The sequence below is a fragment of the Erpetoichthys calabaricus genome, chromosome 4 (genome assembly GCF_900747795.2).
Source record: "Erpetoichthys calabaricus chromosome 4, fErpCal1.3, whole genome shotgun sequence".
NCBI classification, from domain to species: Eukaryota; Metazoa; Chordata; class Cladistia; order Polypteriformes; family Polypteridae; genus Erpetoichthys; species Erpetoichthys calabaricus.
In genome coordinates this window covers 156,497,143-156,520,427 of record NC_041397.2, presented here as the reverse complement: position 1 = coordinate 156,520,427, position 23,285 = coordinate 156,497,143, and the positions used below count along the sequence as shown (strand labels likewise).

The window sequence follows — 23,285 nt, the reverse complement described above, 5'->3', positions numbered from 1 at the left end:
GAATGAGCCTGCCAAATTTCAGCCTTCTACCTACACGGGAAGCCTCCATTAGAGTATATGGACAAAAAACAGGTTCCAGTTATGACCATTACGCGTAGAATTTTGAAATGAAACCTGCCTAACTTTTGTAAGTAAGCTGTAAGGAATGAGCCTGCCAAATTTCAGCCTTCTACCTACACGGGAAGTTGGAGAATTAGTGATGAGTAAGTCAGTCAAACAGGTTCCAGTTATGACCATTACGCGTAGAATTTCGAAATGAAACCTGCCTAACTTTTGTAAGTAAGCTGTAAGGAATGAGCCTGCCAAATTTCAGCCTTCTACCTACACGGGAAGTTGGAGAATTAGTGATGAGTCAGTCAGTCAGTCAGTGAGGGCTTTGCCTTTTATTAGTATAGATACAAATTTACACATCTACATATATATATACATATGTACATATATATATACACATATAAATATATACATATCTACATATTGTGAATCGGACTACGAATGCCGTGAATGTAATTACCCCGATCTACATGCTGTCAAATAAACGAACCACACGCCGTGGCGCAATTTTAGGGGCTTCGCCTCTAGCGCTGACGTCCGAGGTTCGATTCCCGTAAGGGAGTGAAGTGAGTGGGTGGTTACCTACTAGGTAACGCTTATGGTTGGCCAGCAAGTCAGCTAACATCAGCCACAGTGCCTTCATTTGTGAGAAGCAGATCATAGAATGGTTGAAAATAGTTTACTGTCAAATAATGCAAAGAGTACGCGACACGTGTTTCCCCCTTATTCTTGGCTCATCAGGCGTACACACTCAGTGCACTCGCTTACGGTAATCGAACCTCGGACGTCAGCGCTAGAGGGGCTTCGCAGCGGTGAAGTATTGCTTTTAAATTTTAATTAAGAAGAAAAGAAAACCTTTTAAAATTAAGTCTTAAAAAGAGGTGTAAAGATATTGACAATAAGCTACGCAAACCCACCAAGACATGCAATCGTTTAAATCAAGGCGCGAGTCGAAAAACTCCATCCCATAATATTAGTTAACGATTAACACATTTCTATATGTATTGTAAGCATACAATACAACTGATAATATGTTGCGCTTATTTATCTGGTGTACCGACATTTTTGCGCGTTTAACGGCTGAAATCTAACGTGGTTTGTGCCCTTCAGAATGAAAAGAGTTTGCATTTACCTAAAAGGCGAGCTTTTAAGCCTGAGAAATCACCCCGTAAATGCACACGTTTAATTGCACATGTGTTAATATGTATGCTTACACAGCATTAAAAGACACTCAACAATTAACGTCATTTACCTTCATTCCCGCGTTTGACTCGTGCTGTAAATCTCTTCCTCTTTTTCAGTTCACGTGATTACGTAGGAGACGTAATATGTGATGACGCGATACGTGACTCCGCCTCCTCCATTAGAGTATATGGACAAAAAACAGGTTCCAGTTATGACCATTACACGTAGAATTTCGAAATGAAACCTGCCTAACTTTTGTAAGTAAGCTGTAAGGAATGAGCCTGCCAAATTTCAGCCTTCTACCTACACGGGAAGTTGGAGAATTAGTGATGAGTGAGTGAGTCAGTCAGTCAGTCAGTCAGTCAGGGCTTTGCCTTTTATTAGTATAGATATGCTTACATATAAAATCCGCGATAGAGTGAAGCCGCGAAAGGCGAAGCACGATATAGCGAGGGATCACTGTGTATATATATATATATATATATATATATATATATATATATACAGTGGAACCTCTAGATACGAGTTTAATTCGTTCCAGCACTGAGCTTGTATAGCGAATTTCTCATATCTAGAACAAACTTCCCCATTGAAAATAATGGAAATCCAGTTAATCCGTTCCGCACCCCAAATATATTAACATAAAAATCAATTTTCCTAACAAATAACACTGATAAATTATATATACTGTAGTCTACCTTTAATAAATAACACTGGTAAATAATATAACTGATTATTAAAAGAATCAAAACAGGAGTCCAAAGTGCAGTAGAGCATTCAATAAATCTTTAAATAAATAATCCTTAAAACAGTTGTGAAGTGGTTTAAAATACACAAGAATAACAATCCTTTAACACGAGGTTAAAACGTCAAAAGGATGCCGTCTTTAAAAAACAGATGACAATCCCCGGTGCTTCTTCTCTGTTAGCGTCTCACCTGCGGGCTCTGCAACAGGCGAGACACTCTTAATGCAGCTGACCTTCTCTACACTGTCCTGCTTCAGCTGTTTGGCTCGCCTGTTCAGCCCACTGTTCAGCTACACGCGAGCCTGCACTCGCTCGCTCTCCCGCACCGACTTCTTCTCCTGCCTGCAACCTCCGTTCTCTCTCCTCTCTTTTCTTTCACTTCTTCTCCCCCTTAACCGGCTCGCGCTTCTCTATATATGCGGGGAGGACATGGCAGCTGCAGCCCATCAGCCACAGGAACAATCATGGATGTGGGCAGTTTCCCACCTGTGCGCTTAAGTGAGAAACGCAGACACCGCAGATCACGGCTCGCAACTGCTACCACGCCCCCTCGCTAAGCCGCGAGTTATACCCACAGCCTGGCTCGTGGCTCGTTACACGAGCCAATGCTCGTATTTAGATCTGAATTTTTCGCTCATACTTTCCTCGTATTTTGAATTTCTCGTATACAGAGGTGATCGTATCTCGAGGTTCCACTGTACCAGTATTTTAAGGCTGTTGATGCTATTAGTACAGTGGAACCTCTAGATACGAGTTTAATTCGTTCCAGCACTGAGCTTGTATAGCGAATTTCTCGTATCTAGAACAAACTTCCCCATTGAAAATAATGGAAATCCAGTTAATCTGTTCCGCACCCCAAATATATTAACATAAAAATCAATTTTCCTAACAAATAACACTGATAAATTATATATACTGTAGTCTACCTTTAATAAATAACACTGGTAAATAATATAACTGGATTATTAAAAGAATCAAAACAGGTGTCCAAAGTGCAGTAGAGCATTCAATAAATCTTTAAATAAATAATCCTTAAAACAGTTGTGAAGTGGAGGTTTAAAATACACAAGAATAACAATCCTTTAACACGAGGTTAAAACGTCAAAAGGATGCAGTCTTTAAAAAACAGATGACAATCCCCGGTGCTTCTTCTCTGTTAGCGTCTCACCTGCAGGCTCTGCAACAGGCGAGACACTCTTAATGGAGCTGACCTTCTCTACACTGTCCTGCTTCAGCTGTTTGGCTCGCTTGTTCAGCTACACGCGAGCCTGCACTCACTCACTCGCTCGCTCGCTCGCTCGCTCGCTCTTCCGCACCTACTTCTGTCTGTCTGCCTGCCTGCCTGCCTGCCTGCCCTCTCCTTTCTTTTACTTCTTCTCCCCCTTAACCGGCTCGCGCTTCTCTATATATGCGGGGAGGACATGGCAGCTGCAGCCCATCAGCCACAGGAACAATCATGGATGTGGGCAGTTTCCCACCTGTGCACTTAAGTGAGAAACGCAGACACAGCAGATCGCGGCTCGCAACAGCTACCACGCCCCCTCGCTAAGCCGCGAGCTATACCCACAGCCTGGCTCGTGGCTCGTTACGTGAGCCAATGCTCGTATTTAGGTCTGAATTTTTCGCTCATACTTTCCTCGTATTTTGAATTTCTCGTATACAGAGGTGATCGTATCTCGAGGTTCCACTGTATATATATATATATATATATATATATATATATATATATATATATATATATATATATATATATATAGTAGATTTGGTTAGTTAGTGCTTACATTCATCCAATAGAAAATTTAATTGCAACTTCTCTGAGAACACTTTCCATGTGTTTTGTGGACCAGAATAGATTTAAACTAAATAGTTCTTCCAATTCCCCTCTCATTTATTTCTAAACATTTATTTTAACACAGATAGTTCATGGTGCATATGCAGAGGTTTAAAAGGAAGCACTTTAGCTGGAGGGCTGCTGATTTATTGGTTTTTCTACATTTCATTATTAACTAATGTCTGGTTAAGAAAACAGGCAACAATTAAACGCAGCTACTAAATGCTACAGTAGGTAATTAATAGTTTTGAATTGTTAACAGGCAAGATAAATAAAATTAAGCCCAAAGAATTTATTCCTTTAGTAGTAAATAATTAGCAATTGGTTGTCATGAAAACCTGCAGCCACTTTGGACCTCCAGGACTACAACTGTGGACCCCTTCAATGTAATTAAAATTACAATGTAATTAACATTTGTCTTTGATGAATTAAAGCACTAACAAGGCATAGAGTTAAATACCAAGTTTCATTATCAGCAAGGACTGAGTTCTAATTAGCAAACTGACTGGAATAAAAACCTGTAGCCACTGTGGCTCTCCAGGACCGTGATTGAGGGCCCCTGATTTAAACCCCTCTCTGTTCTACCTGGTGGATTTCCAAGCTAATGCATCTGTAACTAACAACTTCATAAAATTAAGGACATTACTATTAATACTAATAAAAGTGTCTGATTCTTAACAGCAGAAAAACATCTGTTGTCAATAAATACTGCTTGCTTATGTTAAGCCTTTTTTAGCTTGCAAGTGAAGTTAAACATGTATTACTTTGATGTTAATGACATGTTGTCTACAATGCAGTGATAATGGAGTCATTGTGATTTGAATGAATCAGTAGTTGTGGCAGCAGTGTTGACATAATTGAAAGATATTACTGTGTATTTTTAAACGATCATTATATAAATTGTAGCATATAATTTGGAAAATATAGAAAAAAATGTAATATTATGAATCACCATAGGCAACTCAGCCACAGCAAGTCTCCAAACCCCCTGTTAGACCCATCTGTGATGATTATGAAAAGTTTAACAACATTTTGCCATGGGTTATCTTATTAAAGAACATCTTTCAGTGACAAAGTTTATGTACCTTAATAAAACATTAGCACATTAGAACAGTTTCGATGAAAACAAGCAATTCAGCTCAACAAGTTTGCCCGTCCCTAATTTCCCCCCAAATAAAACCAAGGCAAAACCATCATATGAAAAGAGTCAAGTCATTGTACATAATACCTTTATAATCTCGAAAAAATGTATTTTATTTGGTGAAGCATTTGAACATCTGTTGATTGTTTGTCAATTAAATATTTTCAAACAGAGCATGGTGATAAAGAGTTTTGCACAGGTATTGCACATCTAATGTTGTTTTGGAGTTCAGCAAAATATTTCTATTTGTTTGGTAGTAAACCTACACATAAAAATTTCTTAAAGGTAAAACTGGCATCTATTTCAGATCATTGTTTTTAAAATAATGCCTAAATTTTATAACAGAAAATATCCTTTTTTTTCTTCTCAATTTGTTAGCGGACTTTCAGCCTGTTCATGTGCATAAAGAGATAACTCAAGGGCTAGAACCAAAGCGCCCACCTCCTCCTCGTCCGAGTGTTCCACCATCACGACCTGCACCTCCACAGAGACCTCCACCTCCATCAGGTAATATATTCTAACTTGATATGTTTTACATGATGGCACATTTTACATATTAATACACGTGCTACATTAAAGACTGGCACTTTCAGTAAGTACCTTTATGTTTAGAACATCATAAATGTAATCAAACTCCAGATATTCTTTTGTAAACTTGAAACAGTTGATTTTATTGTAAAAAGCAAAAATGATTAATGACTAAAAATTTTTTATGAGCAATATAATAAAAAAATTGATCTCTAATTTATGTTATGGTGAATGGATACTATCTTACTGCACTTAACATTTTTCGCCACAATGGCCCAACTCTATTATAAACAGGTTACTGGTAAGGTGCTACTTTTCTGTCCCTTATTCAATGTTACTTCCGGGTGCTGTGCAAGCAGCAGCATTTTTACAGAAGCTCCATATTGCTCACTGTTTTTCATTTTTTCTGAAGTTATTTACTAGTTACTAGTCTTATTTAAAATTAGAATTGATCTGACTTCTGGCTTGTCACTGATAGTAGCCACTAGAAATCAGATAAATGGGTTTTAAATTTACTGCACACTGCAATGCATACAAACACAAGCGCCAACTTGTCTTGACTAGAAGGAGTCACGAACAGGACCCAAAGGCTGCCATATGTGTGAAACTGCTAGAGACACCAAGAAACTAAAAGCAAGGTGTATCAAATACGCTCGTAATCGCCTACTTGCACTGTGTTCACGAGCACCTAAACAGCGTAGTTACACTTTGCTGCAGGAGCTGTTTTTTCACAGACGGAGAGAGGGCGAGGTGCCAGTGCAAGATTAAAAGCAAGTTGAAAAGGTTTTAGAAATGGTCTGCCATCTATTATAATGAGAAATGTTTGATTGCTGTCTAAGATGCATGAACTGTCTGCGCTTATTACAGGCCATGGAGGATACAAGTACAGTTGCATTTTGTACATTATGGGGAGCTGGCTTATGCCTGATATACCTGATACTGTTTCATCTTATTTGAGAAGATAGAAAACCAGTGCAGTGTGTAAAAAAAAAAGCAGAAGGGGGACTGGTCATCTATGTGAGTGAGGATTGGTGTGAAAGGGAGCATATTACTGCTAAAACTAGAGTTTGTAATTCGGACATTGAAATTCTGGCTGTCAGAATTTGCCCATGTTACTTGCCTTGTTAATTTTTATATTCCTCCCTTTGCAAAAGGGATCCTAGTAACGAAAATGATTCATTCTGTCACCAACACTTTAATGATAACTCACTTCCGACCCTGTTAGTTATCATATGTGATGATATCAACCATGTGACTTTTGAGGGAACCATGACACATTTCTATTAGTTTGCGACAGGTTCCACTTGAGGAAATAACAAGATGAACCTGTTGTATTCAAATGTTAAAGATGCCTTTTAGTATAATCTACTGTCTCCTTTAGTCAAATCTAATTTCAACCTGATTTATCTTATGCCCAGCTACAAGCCTGTTCTTAGATAATAACCTATTACAACTAGAATATTGAGGAAGTGGAGCCTGGAGGTTAAAATAGTTCTGAACGACTGCTTCCAAATGACAAACTGGGAAATGATGTGCAACACATATGTGGATAATATTGTGGGACTCAATCGCTGCATCACAGACTATATTAACATCTGTGTTGACACAGTGGTACACACAAAGACAGTGTGTTGCCTTCCAAACAACAAGCCCTGGGTTACTAAGGAACTAAAATGTCTCCTGAATGAGATAAAGAGACCATTCAAATCCAGTATCAAAGAGGCTCTGAAGGATTTACTGTGTGTGCAAAAGAAAAAAGTTTAGTAAAGGAAAGGATGCTTAAAAAGCTAAAATGGAAAACTAACACACTCAGAATAACATGATGGATATCTAGAATGGACTTGGCATACAAGACTCAAGCAATCCAGAGCTCATGTGCTAGAAGAGGATGTGGACAAAGCTAAAACCCTGAACCATTTTCCCTTTCATTGCCACCTTCTTGCAATGACCAGTTTCCATACACCATCCTTGCTACATCAGCAACTCCTACCACATCAGCTGGAATGACCAGTGACAAGTCCACCTCTGACAATCAGTGTGGACTGTCCATAACTGACAACCAAGTAAGGAGTCAACTGATGAAGCTAAACACAGGGAAAGCTGCAGGACCAGATGGCTTTTAAGAACTCAAGGACTGAGTCCAAGTGTGCCACACACATCCTGCAACCATTGCTGAACTAAAGGAGGATTAAAAAGGAAATCACTGACATTCGCAATGACACGTTACATCGAGCAATGCAGAATTTCTGCAATAGGCTGTCAGAATGTGTATGGAGAAATGGACAACACCTTCATGATATTTTCTTCAAAACATAAAATGAATATTAAATGAGTATTGATTGCCATCATTAATTGCATATCCTGTACAATACATTTCATCATTAAATGTATTTTGCAATGTGTTTATTCTTGTATTGAACGTCAATTGATAATTTCTTGTTTCCCTGCGCCACCCTATATAATACATTTCTCAATTTTTTGTAAGAGCACAGATGCAGAGACCAAAACTGTTAAGTTTAACTTTGGTAGAGGAAAGTTTGAGCAGATGCAGCAAAAACTAAGGAGGATGGATTGAGATAAGCTTTTAAGTGTGGAGATAGCTGATGAGCAGTGGAACAGGTTTAAACACATTTTACATATGTTGCAGAACAGGTACATACCAAATTTTGGAATTAGTAGGACATTTTTTAAAAAAAAGTATGTATTGGGTTAATAATTCCAATAACAATCATAGAGTGTATCAGAGCATGAGGGCAACCATTAAGAAGGATATTAGGGAAGATAAAAGGCAGTTAGAGATGAATAAAGCAGATAAGGCGAAAGATGACACAAAGAGAGTCTTACTGTATTTTAGTAGTAAATAATCAGTCAAGGAGGAGGTGAACTACATCAGGAATAATAGTAAAGGGGAATTAAAATATATAGACAGTGAAATATAAGATGCCCTAAGCTTGCATTTTTCTGAGGTCTCCACATGTGAGGAACTGGATAACCTCCCAGCAGTATTAGGGACTGCTAAGGAGGTACTGAGTTATTTGGAAATTGTAGAGGGAGAACTACTGCTTAAATAGGCTGAAATCAAACAGATTTCCAGGACTAGGTAATATTTATCCTCATGTTCTTAAGGAGGTTAGCTAGTATGTATATAAATTTTGACATGTATTTTTAGGAAGTCGCTGTGCACTGGGGAAGTTTCCGAAGTACTATAAAATCGAAAATATTATCCCATTATATAAAATGGTGGATCGGGCAGAACCAGCAGCTCTAAGCCAGTAAGATTAATTTACAACACAAGTAAAACTGAAGGTTTTAATTGAAGAAAAAGACTGAGGAGCACATGGCAAGACAGGAGTTTTACTGAACAGTCAGCAGGGGTTCAGAAGAGGGAGGTCATGTTTTACTAACTTGTTGTTTTCTCATAGAATACCAGCATAAGCATGTGATCAAAGTGAAAGCATTTGATAAGATGCCACATGAGAGGTTTGGCACCTTACCTTGGCATCAAACAATAAGAGGAGAGTTCAGGGTGTAGTGTGTAATTGGATGCAAAATTGGCTGAGGCACAGGAACAAAGGTCATGGTGCGAGGTACCCTATCAGAATTGGGTAATGTTAACAGTGGTGCCCCAATGGGGTTAGTGTCAGGGCAGCTGCTATTTTAATATATATAGGTGATTTGGAAAGAAATATAAATAATATGTTAGTTAAGTTTGCATATGATGGCGAGCCAGCTGGATTGGTAGAAAATCATTACAGAGGGACTTGGACAGCATACAAGTAAGTAAATGTAAAGTATTACATGTAGGAAGTAAAAATTTTAGGTTTGAATACACAATGAAAGGTCTGAACATTGAAGGTACACCTTATGAGAAGGATTAAGGTGTCGTAGTTGACTCGTCACTGTTACTATCATGCTTTGTTATATAGTACGAGATGTTGAGATGTGGAGTACAAGTCCAAGGAGGTTATTCTCAAGCTTTATAATAAATGGGTTAGACCTCATCTGGAGTACTGTGTACAGTTTTTTTCCTCCAGGCTACAAAAAGGATGTAGTCCAGAGGAGAGCAGCTAGGCCTATTCCAGGGCTACAGGGGATAAGTTATGAATAAAGATTAAAAGAGAGGAGCCTTTTCAGTTAAATCAAAAGTAGATGAAGAGAAGATATGATTGAAAATTTTGAAGAGCATTTGTACAGTGGATCAAGACTATTACTTTACAATGACTTCAACACAGGGAGACAGTTAGAAACTTGTTAAGGGTAAGTTTCACACAAACATGAGGACGTTTTTCTTCACACACATGGTAAATGTAAATGATACTGTTGCTCGTTGGTTTTTGTGTGTTGAACATGATGGTGAACAGGTTGAAACATTCCTGTAAATATCTTGCACATATGAAGTATGTTCCATTCATCCATTTTCCAACCCGCTGAATCCGAACACAGGGTCACAGGGGTCTGCTGGAGCCAATCCCAGCCAACACAGGGCACCAGGCAGGGTGCCAACCCACCGCAGGACACACACAAACACACCCACACACTAGGGCCAATTTAGAATCACCAATCCACCTAACCTAACCAATCCACCTAACCATGTCTTTGGACTGTGGGAGGAAACCGGAACACCTGGAGGAAACCCACACAGACACGGGGAGAACATGCAAACTCCACGCAGAACCCGGGTCTCCTAACTGCGTGGCAGCAGCGCTACCACTGCGCCACCGTGCCGCCATGAAGTATGTTTTGTGAATAAATTGTTTCCACCATTCAAATGTTAATATAATTTTGACTCAACCTGTACTTGTCAATTGGATATCAGGTGCCATACTGCTTTCCCATGTTCCCCAAGCACTCAACTAAGGTCATTAGTAGTTTTAACAGCCAGTAGATGTTGTGCATTAACGAGAACTTGCCTACTTGTTCAAAATAAGATACCCATTAGTAATTAACAACAAAAAAAAAGTATGGGTGGATAAGATTTTGCATTGTTCTTGCTAATTTGTTCAAATTGCATTAGGAACAGCAGCGGAAAGAAGCTTTTGAAGTGATTCTTATTGTTAGAAATAGATAAAAGCACCAAACTGTAGCCTGTTCATCTGAACGTAGTGTTGATCTGAATTAGTATTGTTTTGAACAGGAGATTTAATGAGTTTCCTGGCATTAGTTATTTTACAATTATTTCTATGGGTTGCACTAGAAGAAATGCCATAGTAAAGAGTTTTGGTTGCAATAACAGAACTAACTACACATGACTTTACTGTCATAATACTAAATCTTTAATATTGTAGCTAAAGCCACAAATAATAAATACTGTGCCAGTGTGTTTGGTCATATGTTCAGGAGTGTTTACACAGATCTAAAAATAGTTCATTCTAGGATTCTTTTCTATTGCCCACAGAATTAGACATTGTGAATATAGAGTGTAATTTCATGAAAGTGTCAGTAATTAATGGTTACAATTTACATTTTTCTGTTTTCCACTGTTCTAAGTACTGTATGTAGTATACCACATATTTTACTTTATTTAATAAAAAGAAGCAGAGCTAAAAATTAAAAATGTCCTTTTTCTATTTCACTTTAATTAAGAATGACTACTGTATGTGTGAAGTCTGTTCTTGTTTTTGAAATGTCCTCTTGTCTGTTTTTCAATTTTAAATAACCTGTGATTTATTATTACTTCTTTCTGCTCCAAGGCCTAGGAGCTCCACCCAGTCCAGGTTTAGCTAGGCGAGACATTGAAGGTAAAACATTTTTGTTATTTTTAAATATTAATTATTAAAAATATTATTTATTTTTGTCACTTTTCATTTTTGGTAAGGTTCTGTAAAACTGATCTCAGATTTTAACTAGCTTTGATTTTTTTTATGTAAATAACTGTATAAAACTTAATGTGTATGATTTATTTCCCTTGGTATTTATCCATAAATGTGTGTTTGTTTAGGTACCTTAGTAGGTAGTATAGTATATGTAATATATTGTTTCTCTGCTTGAACTTTATTATATTAGAGATATGGCAAGTAATATACACATAATGAAAACTGCAGTTAACCAAGTGGACATGTCTTCATTTTTTTTTCTTTAAATTGTGCATTCCTTTTGCATATATTTGAAAACTTTTAACAGTTTTGTTATTATTCTTTTGTGCTGCAAAGCTCCAAAGAGTCCTGGATTAGAGAGAACAGATTTGGGAGGTAAGTCATCAATAAGTAAGTGCAAAATATTTGCATGTTGGTTGTTAAAGAACATCATTTTGATAGGTATTAGTTTTTGGGGTTTTTTTTTTTTTTTTTTTTTAATACAATAGGTTCCAATTTGAAAGATGTGATGTTCAAAATATATCAACTAATTAACAAACCTTGTATTTTCAAAATTAATCATTCTGTATATGGCTAATGTTACAAATTAAAAACAATGTTTATTTTACTGTATTTAACACCTTTTCTATAGTGAAATACAAGGCAATTTTCATAAATAAAATTGTTTAACCCGCTTATGTACTAAGGGATTTTTGGTATTATTGTGCCTACATTTCATACCCTAAAAGAAATGGCTATTACTCTGTTTATATAATAAAGGAGGTGCAAATTGCTGAAGAGTTACAAGTACAACAATTCTGGATTTTAAAAGAAAGCATTTATATGATTATAAACTTTTGTTTACACCAATATCATTTAAATAAAACACAGAAATATTGGTGCTTTAGGGATATCTCCCCAACAAACTGCATTTTACAGTACATAACCAAGACAACTTATAATGCACAAGCTTTGGAATCAAGTTTCTTTTGTGCCTGGATCAGCTATCTTTGTACCAAGTTTACATTTTAGCATTTGACCTTAATGCTTATATTGTGTTCGTATTTTTGTTACTCAGCTGATGTTCACGGGGTCTGGCAGTCCTGCAGGATTATTGAGTTTTTATCTTACTTTACAAACCATATAGACAGCAAATATATTTAATACTTACTATTTACTTCTGCTAAATCACATTTACCAATGAAAGTGATATTCAATTCTTCTGATAAAATGTGATTTTTGTGTAGAAAGCAATAATACTCAAGACATACTGTAGGTGGTATTTTCATATTAATCTTGAACAAAGAAAAATGAGAAAAGGTTTCTAGAACTTTTGACTTTTATTGTTATAAACTAAGTAAATTGAAAGCATTAAGTTATATGCAGTGTTACTTTAAAATGATATAATGAGCCCAGTTGAATATAGTTTTACTGTGTGTACATTGCAAATGTATTTTTCTGCACTTTATGCATGTATGCTGTGTCTTCCTGTCCTTGGATCCACAAACATCACAGAATTTCCCCTTGCTGCTACTATATATACAGTATATGACAGCATCTCTCACACTTGCTTCAGGTTCTGGAGTTGGATATTCTGTGGCTATAGCATCCTGGAACCTTTGTGATGTGTTTTCCCCTCTTGATATGAGGTCTTACCAATTCCTTGCCCAGCTTTTGATCCCCCATTACATAACAACTTCTGGCTTGTATAATACACAAGTGCTGCTGTCAAAAACACAGTTGTAGGCGGGAATGCAGAATTGCTTAGGTGTTGTACCTTAAACTTACATTTAGAGTACTAGGGTGTTTTACCATGTCAGCCATTTCCTTACAATTAGAAAAATTGACATTTGAATAGAGTAGGTTCACATGAACGAAACATGCTGTTATAAGTTTACTTGTTTGAAATCACCAGCATTTACAATTATTCATTACCAGGGATGTGTCGGCCATGAATTGAAACTGACTTGAATCAACATATCTGTTCTTGTACTCATCAGCTGAGGTTGAGCTCTCACTTGTTTTTTCTATTTGTTCCTACAATTGTTGGCTATCTCTTCAGGAGTTCCTGTCCCAACTTGTGCGAAGTAAAACATTGTCGCATGTGATTTTGTGACCACATAATACTTGAGTCATATCCAGGACAGTCTGCACCCTTTGGTTTTTGTCAGGGGCTCTTCCATCAGGCTTACCAGTATACACTTGCATAAAGCAGCATTACAGGTAGCGTCAGAGATCTTCATTCCATATTTTGCAGGTTTAGACAGCATGTACTGCCTGAAGAGGTTGTGGCCCCTAAATGGCATAAGCTGCTCATTGAGAGTATGTGGTATGGCAGCTTGATAATCGGGAGACTGTTTTTAATAAATAATGGAACAGCCAGCTCTGTGCATGCTCACGCAGCTGTGGGAGATTAGTGAGGTAATTGGAGCCAGGCGCACCTGCGTGTGGGAGTGCGATCTGTCCCAGATGCCTCATTGGCTTTCCGCAATGTGCAAAGGAGGTGCTGCACTCCTTTAGAAATGGCTTTATAACCTTTACCAGACTGATAGATCTCAATTACTTCTGTTCCATGTAGGTTTGGATTTTTTTTTCTCCCTAAATAATGAAAACCACCATTTACAAACTGCATTTTGTGTTTACTTGTGTTATATTTGACTAATGGTTAAATGTGTTTGATGATCAGAAACATTTTGTGTGACAAACATGCAAAAGAATAAGAAATCAGGAAGGGGGCAAATAGTTTTTCACACCACTGTATTTTACTTATTTAAATATTTTCATTAGAGCGTTAGAAGATAGGATAGGAACGGAGATAGGAACGGGTCATTCAATCCAACAAAGCTTGTAGTCCTATCCACTTAATTCGTCGAAAATAACATTGTCTGACTTTGAACGTCCCCAAAGTTCACTGTCTACCACACTGCTTGGTAACTTATTCCATGTGTCTTATGATTGTCATCTTTGATTTCTCCACAAATGCCAAGTAATGGAATATAATTATGTTTTGATAATAAAATAATTATTTTCAAATTTTTGTACATTTAGGTCGATGTCAGATACTCTCACAGGCTGGTCAAGGAATTGCTGGAGCATCAAAACCAGTAGGTATCTTGTACAGGACCTTACTAACATAATATACTCTTATGCAATATTTTAAGGTTTTATTTTGTTTAAATGTACGTGTTATATGATTTCTTGATTGTGATATTGTTCTTTAAATACTAAGATTTAAATAGAATGCTTTTCAGATTTTGTTAACCTTATCACAACCCTGTCAGTCGGCATAGTGAAGCACAGTAATTTCTATGAAGTTTTCACATTAGGCTTTAACAGTTTAAATACCCAAGGTCTCTGTGTTATTCACGTCCATCTGTTACTTTGAAGCCAGTTAGCATAACCTGGTTTAACTTTCAAAGCCTACACTTTGATTCATGATAAAGCTAATCTTCTATTAAGCTGTCATATGCAGATTAACTCAAGTTTAAGAGTTTTTTCGATAGTAACACTTCCTGTGTAGTTTGAGTCAAGAAAATGTGTATTATAAGACGATTTCCATGTATTCTTTAAAAAGACTTTCTTTTTTTATAACCATATTCATAACTAATGCTTGGTTTGTCATTCTCATTCACAACTAACAGTTGTAAATGTCTTTGTTTAAATTAAGAAGCCTTGTATGTCATACAAGTTCCAACCCTGTACAGACATTTGATGTTTGAAAACAAATATTATAAATGCACATCTCAAATCACTTATGTTACAACACTACAAAACAACTTTAAAGCTACCAGACATCATTGATAAATTGCATATTGGAGAAAGATTTATAGTTGTAGCACACTTTATATTTCTGCAACCAACAAATTACCAGTATCCTTGATATTTCCCCATCCAACACATATCTTGCATATGATGCTTCCATGAAGACAAATACATGATCCATAAATGTGGCATATCTTTCAAGTCATCTAAGATATGTTCTGTTTATCATTTTTATCAAATCTTGCATATTTTAGCACTAAGCATATAAGGGTGTACTGCTGAGTTACATGGATATCCTAGAAATTTTCTTGCAATATGACTGTCATCTTGAAATATTGAGATTCACTGTCATTTTGTGACTGTAACTCTCCAAACTTTTACTGTTTTAGCCAAGTACTAGCACATGTGTCAGATCTTTTTTCTTCCAGCTGTTTTTTTTTGTACAGTATAGTACAGCAAGATCAGTAAGCAGAGCCATGTATACTCAGTATGTAAAACACAAAGACTAAAGCCCGATTCCTATGCCAGTGGATGTGAGGAGCTATGAAGAAATATAGTTTTCAAAAGCAGTTATAATTAGAATACTGTCTTTATTAGGTTTTGCAAAGGAAATGTTTATATCTGGTGGCATACCAGCTGGAAATTCAACTTATATTTACATTCTAATTAACACTAGAATTACCAGAGCTTACAAAAAAATCGTAAATCTGGCCCACCTTAAATCTGCCTGCTCGCACGTCTCCATTCAGCATCTTTTGTCTTGTAAATGTGTCGATAAACCCAAGCAGCCTGCTATACCACCCCCCCCCCACCCCCTTACAGTGCTGCAGAAACTGCAAAAACCTCTCCCAACTGAAGCCTTGTTTATCAGGGAGTCAGGCACCTAGAGCTGTATATGCTAAAAAATATATTGTTATTTGAACAGATGCATTTCATGTGTGTTCTGTGTCTACAAAGATCTGTGTAAGTGTCTGCCAAGTTGTTTTGCCTACCTAAGGTAAAGTCATCCCTGATGGAGAATCACAGGATTCGTGAGGTAGAGGGGTCCTTTCATCGGATGGGCTGGCCCAGCGATGACTCAGCTGTGGAATGGTCAAATGGGGGAGGCAGCTTGATGGCTGAGGTCTCCAGGACTCTAAACAAATCCAAATCATATTATGGGATATCATCTACTGTTAAATTCTGCTCCATACTTGTAAAAGTTTTATTTTTATACTGTATTGAGGATTTGTTCTGTTCTGTGTATTGTGTTGTGTTGACCCCCTTCTTTTTGACACCCACTGCACGCCTAACCTACCTGGAAAGGGGTCTCTTTTTGAACTGCCTTTCCCAAGATTTCTTCCATTTTTTTTCCCTACAAGGGTTTTTTTGGGAGTTTTTCCTTGTCTTCTTAGAGAGTCAAGGCTGGGGGGCTGTCAAATGGCAGGGCCTGTTAAAGCCCACTGCGGCACCTCTTATGTGATTTTGGGCTATACATAAATAAATTGTATAATTGTAAGCATGACAGAAATGTTGAACACATACCTAAAACACAAACTCTTTTCCGTTTTTTACTACAAACAAAAGATTTTGACATGAAGTGTATAATGTCTGAAGTCCAAATATGAAATAAGCACTTTCACAAAAGGTACAAATATAACAGAACAAGTGTGCTTTTATTCAAGACTATATCCATCCAGAGAAAAAGAAATCACATTAGTGTATGTCCTGGTAGCTACTGCTTTGGTAGTACAGTCATTAGAGCTGCTGACTCCTATTCAAATGGTCGCCGGTTCAAGTCTTCACATGTTCCAGAATAAACGTTAGTAGTGAGCTGCTCTTATTGTTGTTATTATACAATAAAAACATACATTTGATTTGTGTCTGTAACAGCTGGTGTAAATGTATGGTGCTTATAAAGGTTAGCATTTTTTTTATTCATTTTTATTCTCTCAGTTGCGTTCACGCTCGTCCCAATCTGACACTGTTAGTTTTCAAATAAAGATGTGCTATAACAGAGGTGAACTCACATGAGGACGAGGGTTCTTCATCAGAGAAAGAGTACAGAAGCACCTCTCTCAAGAAATGTCCACTCGCATATATGAACAATATAGCTGCCCCAGGCGTAAAGGTGAAAGATGGCACCGTTTCGATGCACCCAGAGGTAGGGCGTCATCCCGCCAGTCGGTCTGCCCCACACCTGTCCGCCAACGAAGCAGCACGGCTTACAGAACTCGCCAACATATCGTGCAAAGTCCTGTTTGTGAATATGTTTTGTGATGGTCTTTACATAAGAAACATTTATATGTTACTTATATAAAAGTCAGATCGAATGTTATTTACCTTGATTTATTTACTTATCTTCTACAGCTTAAAGTGTGGTCGAAATTTAACATCTTATTAAAGAAAGAAACATCCTCTAACAGGACAATTCAGTAATCGGGCAGGAGAAAAGCTGTTCAATGTATCATTTAATTTACTCCTCAGCAAAATGCCTTGGAGGGAGCATTCTTCAAAACCAGTCTGTTACAGCATGGTCAGAATGGTCCGAGAAACAAAGGATAGACGTTCATTTTAGAAACTGTTGAATTTACATACAGTGTCAATCAATGCATACATTTTACTCTGGTTGGTTCATTGGTTTACCCAAATATTTATATAGAATAAAAGTCTATTATATTATATTCTGGTTCTTATTATACCTTTTGAGATGAGACACCACCCTTGAAATTTCTGTGCATATAACAACTGTCATTTAAAGGACATCTGCTAATTTCTTAGTCATCTCTTCGTTTTCCTCCAGTACATTTTGTATATTGCATCAACCTTTCTTCAGGCACATTCTTTATTTATTTGACCATCACAGTATTATTATTAATCCTTTATGCTATTTCTTTAAGATGAATGCTATGTACCCCATAAATTATTCATCCACATTCCCCCCTTTGAGACTTCATAAAGTCCGACTAAAACTGTAAAGAATGATTTCCTATTATAACCCTATTCATAAGCTGTATAAAATGTATGCATACTGAATATGTCTCCCCTTAGAAGCTAAAAGGAAGTAAAAGATTCCTGGCTTAGCTGCATTTAGGGAATAACATAAATCAGTGCAAATCATTAATCCCTAAAGATAAATCACATAAATCAATAATAGCTAATAAAATCAATAATAGTGAACACAGAAAATCAAGGCAAATAACATGTATCAAAGTTATTTTTCTTCAGAGTATACTTACATTAGATATTTTCCCCTATAAATCTCAGATTTGTGTCCCATAACCTCATAACTTGTAGAATGATAAAACATTGTCAACAACTGTTTGATTTCCTTCTTATCCAACAAACATTAGCTATCTTAGTTCACAGAAGTGTACCTAGTCCTATATTTTTCATCAATGTAATTGTTGGTGGTGATACAGACAGCCCAAGTATTTACTTTAAATGCATCCAAAGTCCCGAGTTTATGGTGCCAATGATGTGTACAACAATAACCAGAGATAGAATCATTATACATACAACCATGCTCACGTCCTCGTGCTCTCATTCACAAAGTTGCCCCAATTTACATTTGCTGCATAAAAACAGTTACCTTGCTAAAGATAGATGTCAGCACTACTCCCATTAATGCAAGCCATTGGCTCATGTAAAGGTCACGTTAAAACTGCAAGGGTTGTGCCCAAGCTTCTTATTGATGTTAAAGTCTTCTGCCACCAGCTGGGATCCTTGGTTTGTATCTGGGCTTTCCAATTTCACAAACTGCTCACTCACCATGCATAAGACACTCCATCTCTGTTGTGCTGAATTATTACTTTGTTTTGCTAACTTCTATATTACTTAGGCCCAAAAAGCCATAATAATTCTTTGTCCTGTATTGCCACCAACTATTTCTGTCTATATAGTCCTAATTACCCCAGTTCCTAAAAACACCTAGCACTATCCCACAAACTTATTTTCCCTTATACCATGTTCTACAAACCTTAAAGGTTTGTACTATACCTTGCATCTAATTTAGCACATTTAAACCTTAAAACCCAATATAAAATCTGTCCTGATGTTGCATCTAATCCTAATGCAAAGTTCCGAATACATGAATATTCATATTTGTTCCATCTTTCTGTATCAATTACTACTTACACAATAAAATTCACATCCCTCATGAAACAAAACAATAATTTAAACTTTATATTCACCTTATATCAATAGATTTACACATTTTGTCCTGAGTGTCTATTCCCAAAACACTTGACTGTCCCTCCAGTTTACTACCATTCTTCATAGTTAACAAATATCTCTTTATGTTAAACTCTATTATTCATTCAATTATTAAAACCAATAACCAAGAAAGTTTAAATTGGACTGACTTTTAACTGGTAATGGTACAAGTGCTAATGTGTTAAAATTTGATTAACAGTCCAAATTACATACAAACATTGATCCTTAAAACTTTTAAGTATCAATTGACTCAGATGTACTAGAAACTTCTATCTAAAAATATTTACTCTTTACTCTAAGTGCTGACCATGTTATGCTAATCACATTTTCTAAACTTGATCAGTTATAATACCCCAATTGCTATACAGGTTAAACAATTTAAATAATAATTGTGCAGTTTTTTCGTTAATAAAATAGTTACAAATATTCAATAAATTCATATTGCTTATAAAAAGGAGTTCATTTGCTTTGCTGAGCTTGCAGATAATTAGCCTTTCCTCCTATACCATCCATAACTCCATGGTACAAATCTTCCTTAAAAGACGTTGCTGCAGAAACAGAGATTAGGTTGTGGTTCCAACTCCTAGGGCAAGAGGAATTCAAGTACAGTGATCCCCCGCTGTATCGTGGTTCAGCTGTCGCGCCCCCGCTACATCTCGGATTTATTAATACTATTATTATTACTAAGGGACTCTGCCCTCTGCTCGCTTTGCTCACCCACCCCCGGGTTTGGTTTACCGTATAAACAATTTAAAGAGATCGTTATTTTCATGGGAATTGTTACATATGCATTATTTTCATTTTTACTTTAAAACTTTTGTAAAAACAATATTTGTCCTTTATTTCCTGCCCCGGGCGTGGTTAAATCTCTTTCTCGCGGCACTTATAACACCACTCACATTGTGAAGGGGTGGTCTGTACGCATGCTAAATAGTTGCGATCGGTTCAACTGGTGTCTTGCTGCTGCTTCTGGCCAGCTGTGTGTTGTGCTTGTCATGCTTTGCGGCAATCACTTAAAAGCCTGTACAGCTGCTGTCCTTTTGCCACTTCGCGTCTCTGCCGCTTGCTTTGTGAAGGGGGGGGAGCAGAACGCACGCTAAGCAGAAGTGGACAGATCAGCTACTGGCTTTGTGCTACTTCTACCAAGATGCCTGTTCTGCTTGTCGCTCTGTGTGTTCTGAAGGAGGAGGCGGAGGAGGGAGAGGGGTTAGGGCTCAATGCACGCTAAGGAGAGATGCTCGGATCATCTGCTGGGTTTCTGCAGATGCTGCTGGCAAGCTGCGTGTTCTGCTTGTTGTTGTTTTAAGAGCTGGGAGCACCTGAAGTTTGCCTGCCAAAAGCATTCCAACAACTGCTAGGTTAGATGTCAGTGAGCTTGTTTTAAATTGTTTGTAAGTAGGGCGTGTCGTCAAAGTGTCTGTCTGAGATGATCTGGTCTCGATCGCTTCGCTTAACCCCAACCCCCCACTCCGCTCCCTGGAGGCGCGCTACGCTCCTGCCACTTCGCGTTGTGAAGGGGGGGAGCTGAATGAACGCTAAGGAGAAGTGGACAAAATGCTTGTTCTGCTTGTCGCTCTGCGTGTCAATCATTTAAAAGCCTGTACAGCTTCTGTCCTTCTGTCTCACTGCCTTGTCTTGCATGACATTAAAATGTTTTATAATAGAGAGATGTTACTCCTATCCTTAGCCTGACATCCACATATCATATGTGTTTACAAAGTGTGTTTTAATAAAATTTTCATGTGTTTAAAGCGTGTGGGAGGGGTATTTTAAGGCTTAAACTATAAAAAAAAAAATGTTTTATTTATATGGTCTTTCTGTATCGCGGATTTTCACCTATCACTGATGGGTCTGGAACATAACTTCAGCGATAGGTGGGGGATCACTGTACTTGGTCAACAACTGTCATAAAATTGAAAACAAGTGGACAAATTGTAAGGCATATCAAGCACAGTTATAGTGGGCTCTGGCAAAGAACATAGAACCCTGCACAGTAAAAGTGTGAATCAGATCTTGAGGTCCAATACCCCAAAGCAAAGGATATCAATATCCTGGAACTCTTCATCTAATGAACGAGGCTGTGGTCTGCATGCGATGCAGGCTGCCCTCTACGACTCTGGACCCACGATTATCTTTTGATGCCAATGGTCACCAGCACAGCTGACTTGTTAGCAGCAGGAACTCGTGATCCCTTGGACTGGAATTTGAGTATGTTGTCCAGTAGTCAGTTGATCGACAGCCTGGTCCACAGCTTGATCCCCTCTCTGGTATGGCTTGTTTCTCCATGGGAGTTGGATGATTCATTTGTCTGCAGACCTTTAGCATAGCTCAGTCTCCAGGTTCAAATTCAAGCTCTGTCACAAAAAATGTGCTAGGAAAAACAGGTTTTACCTGCAGGGGCAAAGACTTAAAAGTTTTGTTCCATATTAGTTGGTATTGCAATACTTCATCTGTAATTTTTGAAATTCCAAAATCTCAAGCTGTTAGGCCTGTTTCATTGGGAATACCCCTTATTAAAAATAACGCTAGCGGTAAAACAGATGGTCATTTTATCCAGTCTCTGCCTCATAGGCAATTTGTTTTTTATGGTCAAAAATCAATTCTGCAGCTGGTAAGCACAATGCAGATGTTTCCACTCTTTGTAGCCATTATGTTAAAAAAATAGATCCCAAATAAAAAAAATTCTCTATAGTTTTATCTAGTTTAGCCATTGTTGTGGACCTAGAGTGGTGTGGAGGTTATTAGTTAAAGAGTTGTGTTCTGTGGAGGTTCCTGTAGAAAATTTTAAAATATTTACTTTCTTATTCCAGTCTTGAACTGGAGCCTAAGACAGGCATTCTCCATCCCCACAGCCCAAGTAAATACTTTAAACTTTTCTACAGGAACCTCCACAGAACACAACTCTTTAACTAATAACCTCCACACCACTCTGCTTTCTCTTTTCTTTTGTTTGGTTTGCCACTCCTGGACATATTTGTGTTCTCTATAGGAGAACTAGAACATTCAGCTCTTGCCAAGTTGTAATATTAATGGGATTGGTTTCAGGGTTCTTGCTGACCGATACCTTACTGCTCAACATTCCTCTAAAGGGGGAAAGATTGATATTTAGTTTGCAGATTTATTTATATGTATATTAAATACATGTCAAAGGAAAAGCATTCAATTGTCTCAAAATATTCAAACTATTGACACATAACCTTTGCTGTTAGGGGGGAATGCTGTTCCAAATTGATTACATGCCTGGGACTTGAACCCAGGGCTTCTCTATCCATTTAACAGCATTACTGTCTACTGAGACCTTTTGCCAAACCCAGAGACAGATCTGGGCAACTCCCCCAGACAATGGCAACCCAAAATAATCCGCCACGCGACAAGGAGTGATCTCGGCACTATTCTTTAATGCTCTCTCTAGTCAGCAAAAGGCTCTTAACCTAATTACACTAACTATCCTAATTCTACGAAAAAACACACCTAATCTAAGAGCATGACATCTAACCCAGGCCCTTATCCCCAAAAGAATGAATGAACATGCCTCCTCCTGCCCTTTCAGGTCCAACGATTGTGTCCTCCGGAGGGGAGTCCCGCGCAGATGGGAACAAGTCCGTTCCAATTTCGCATCGTCCGCTTCACATCTTTGACGATTCTAATGGGAGTTCCCTCCATGGTACGGAACACTCCATGTTGGGCGCCAAAAACTGTGGTAGAAATTTAACATCTTATTAAAGAAAGAAACATCTCTAGTAGGACAATTCAGTAATCAGGCAGGAGAAAAGCTGTTCATTGTATCGTTTAATTACTCCTCAGCAAAATGCCTTGGAGGGAGCATTCTTCAAAACCAGTTTGCTAAAGCATGGTCAGAATGGTCCAAGAAACGAAGGATAGGGGTTCATTTTATAAACTGTTGAGTTTACATACAGTGTCAATGTGACGATGCAGGTTCCGCTCCATGCTCCTGTCTTCCTTCTGGGAGCTTTGAACCCGACACTGTTGGTAATGTCACCGATGAGCTGGACAGTGAGTCATAACAATGAAGCAAGGGGATGGTGCAAAAGTGA

General features: G+C 37.7%; 1 protein-coding gene across 1 annotated transcript in view; it reads left to right on the top strand.

Annotated features, from left to right (window-relative positions):
- The window catches only part of synj1 (synaptojanin 1), a 540,854-nt gene that overhangs the window by 482,144 nt on the left and 35,425 nt on the right, over positions 1 to 23,285 (top strand). The window contains 4 exon segments of the mRNA XM_051926623.1: positions 5,333 to 5,461; positions 11,173 to 11,220; positions 11,632 to 11,670; positions 14,323 to 14,378. Of these exon segments, the coding sequence (XP_051782583.1) occupies positions 5,333 to 5,461; positions 11,173 to 11,220; positions 11,632 to 11,670; positions 14,323 to 14,378 (272 nt within the window).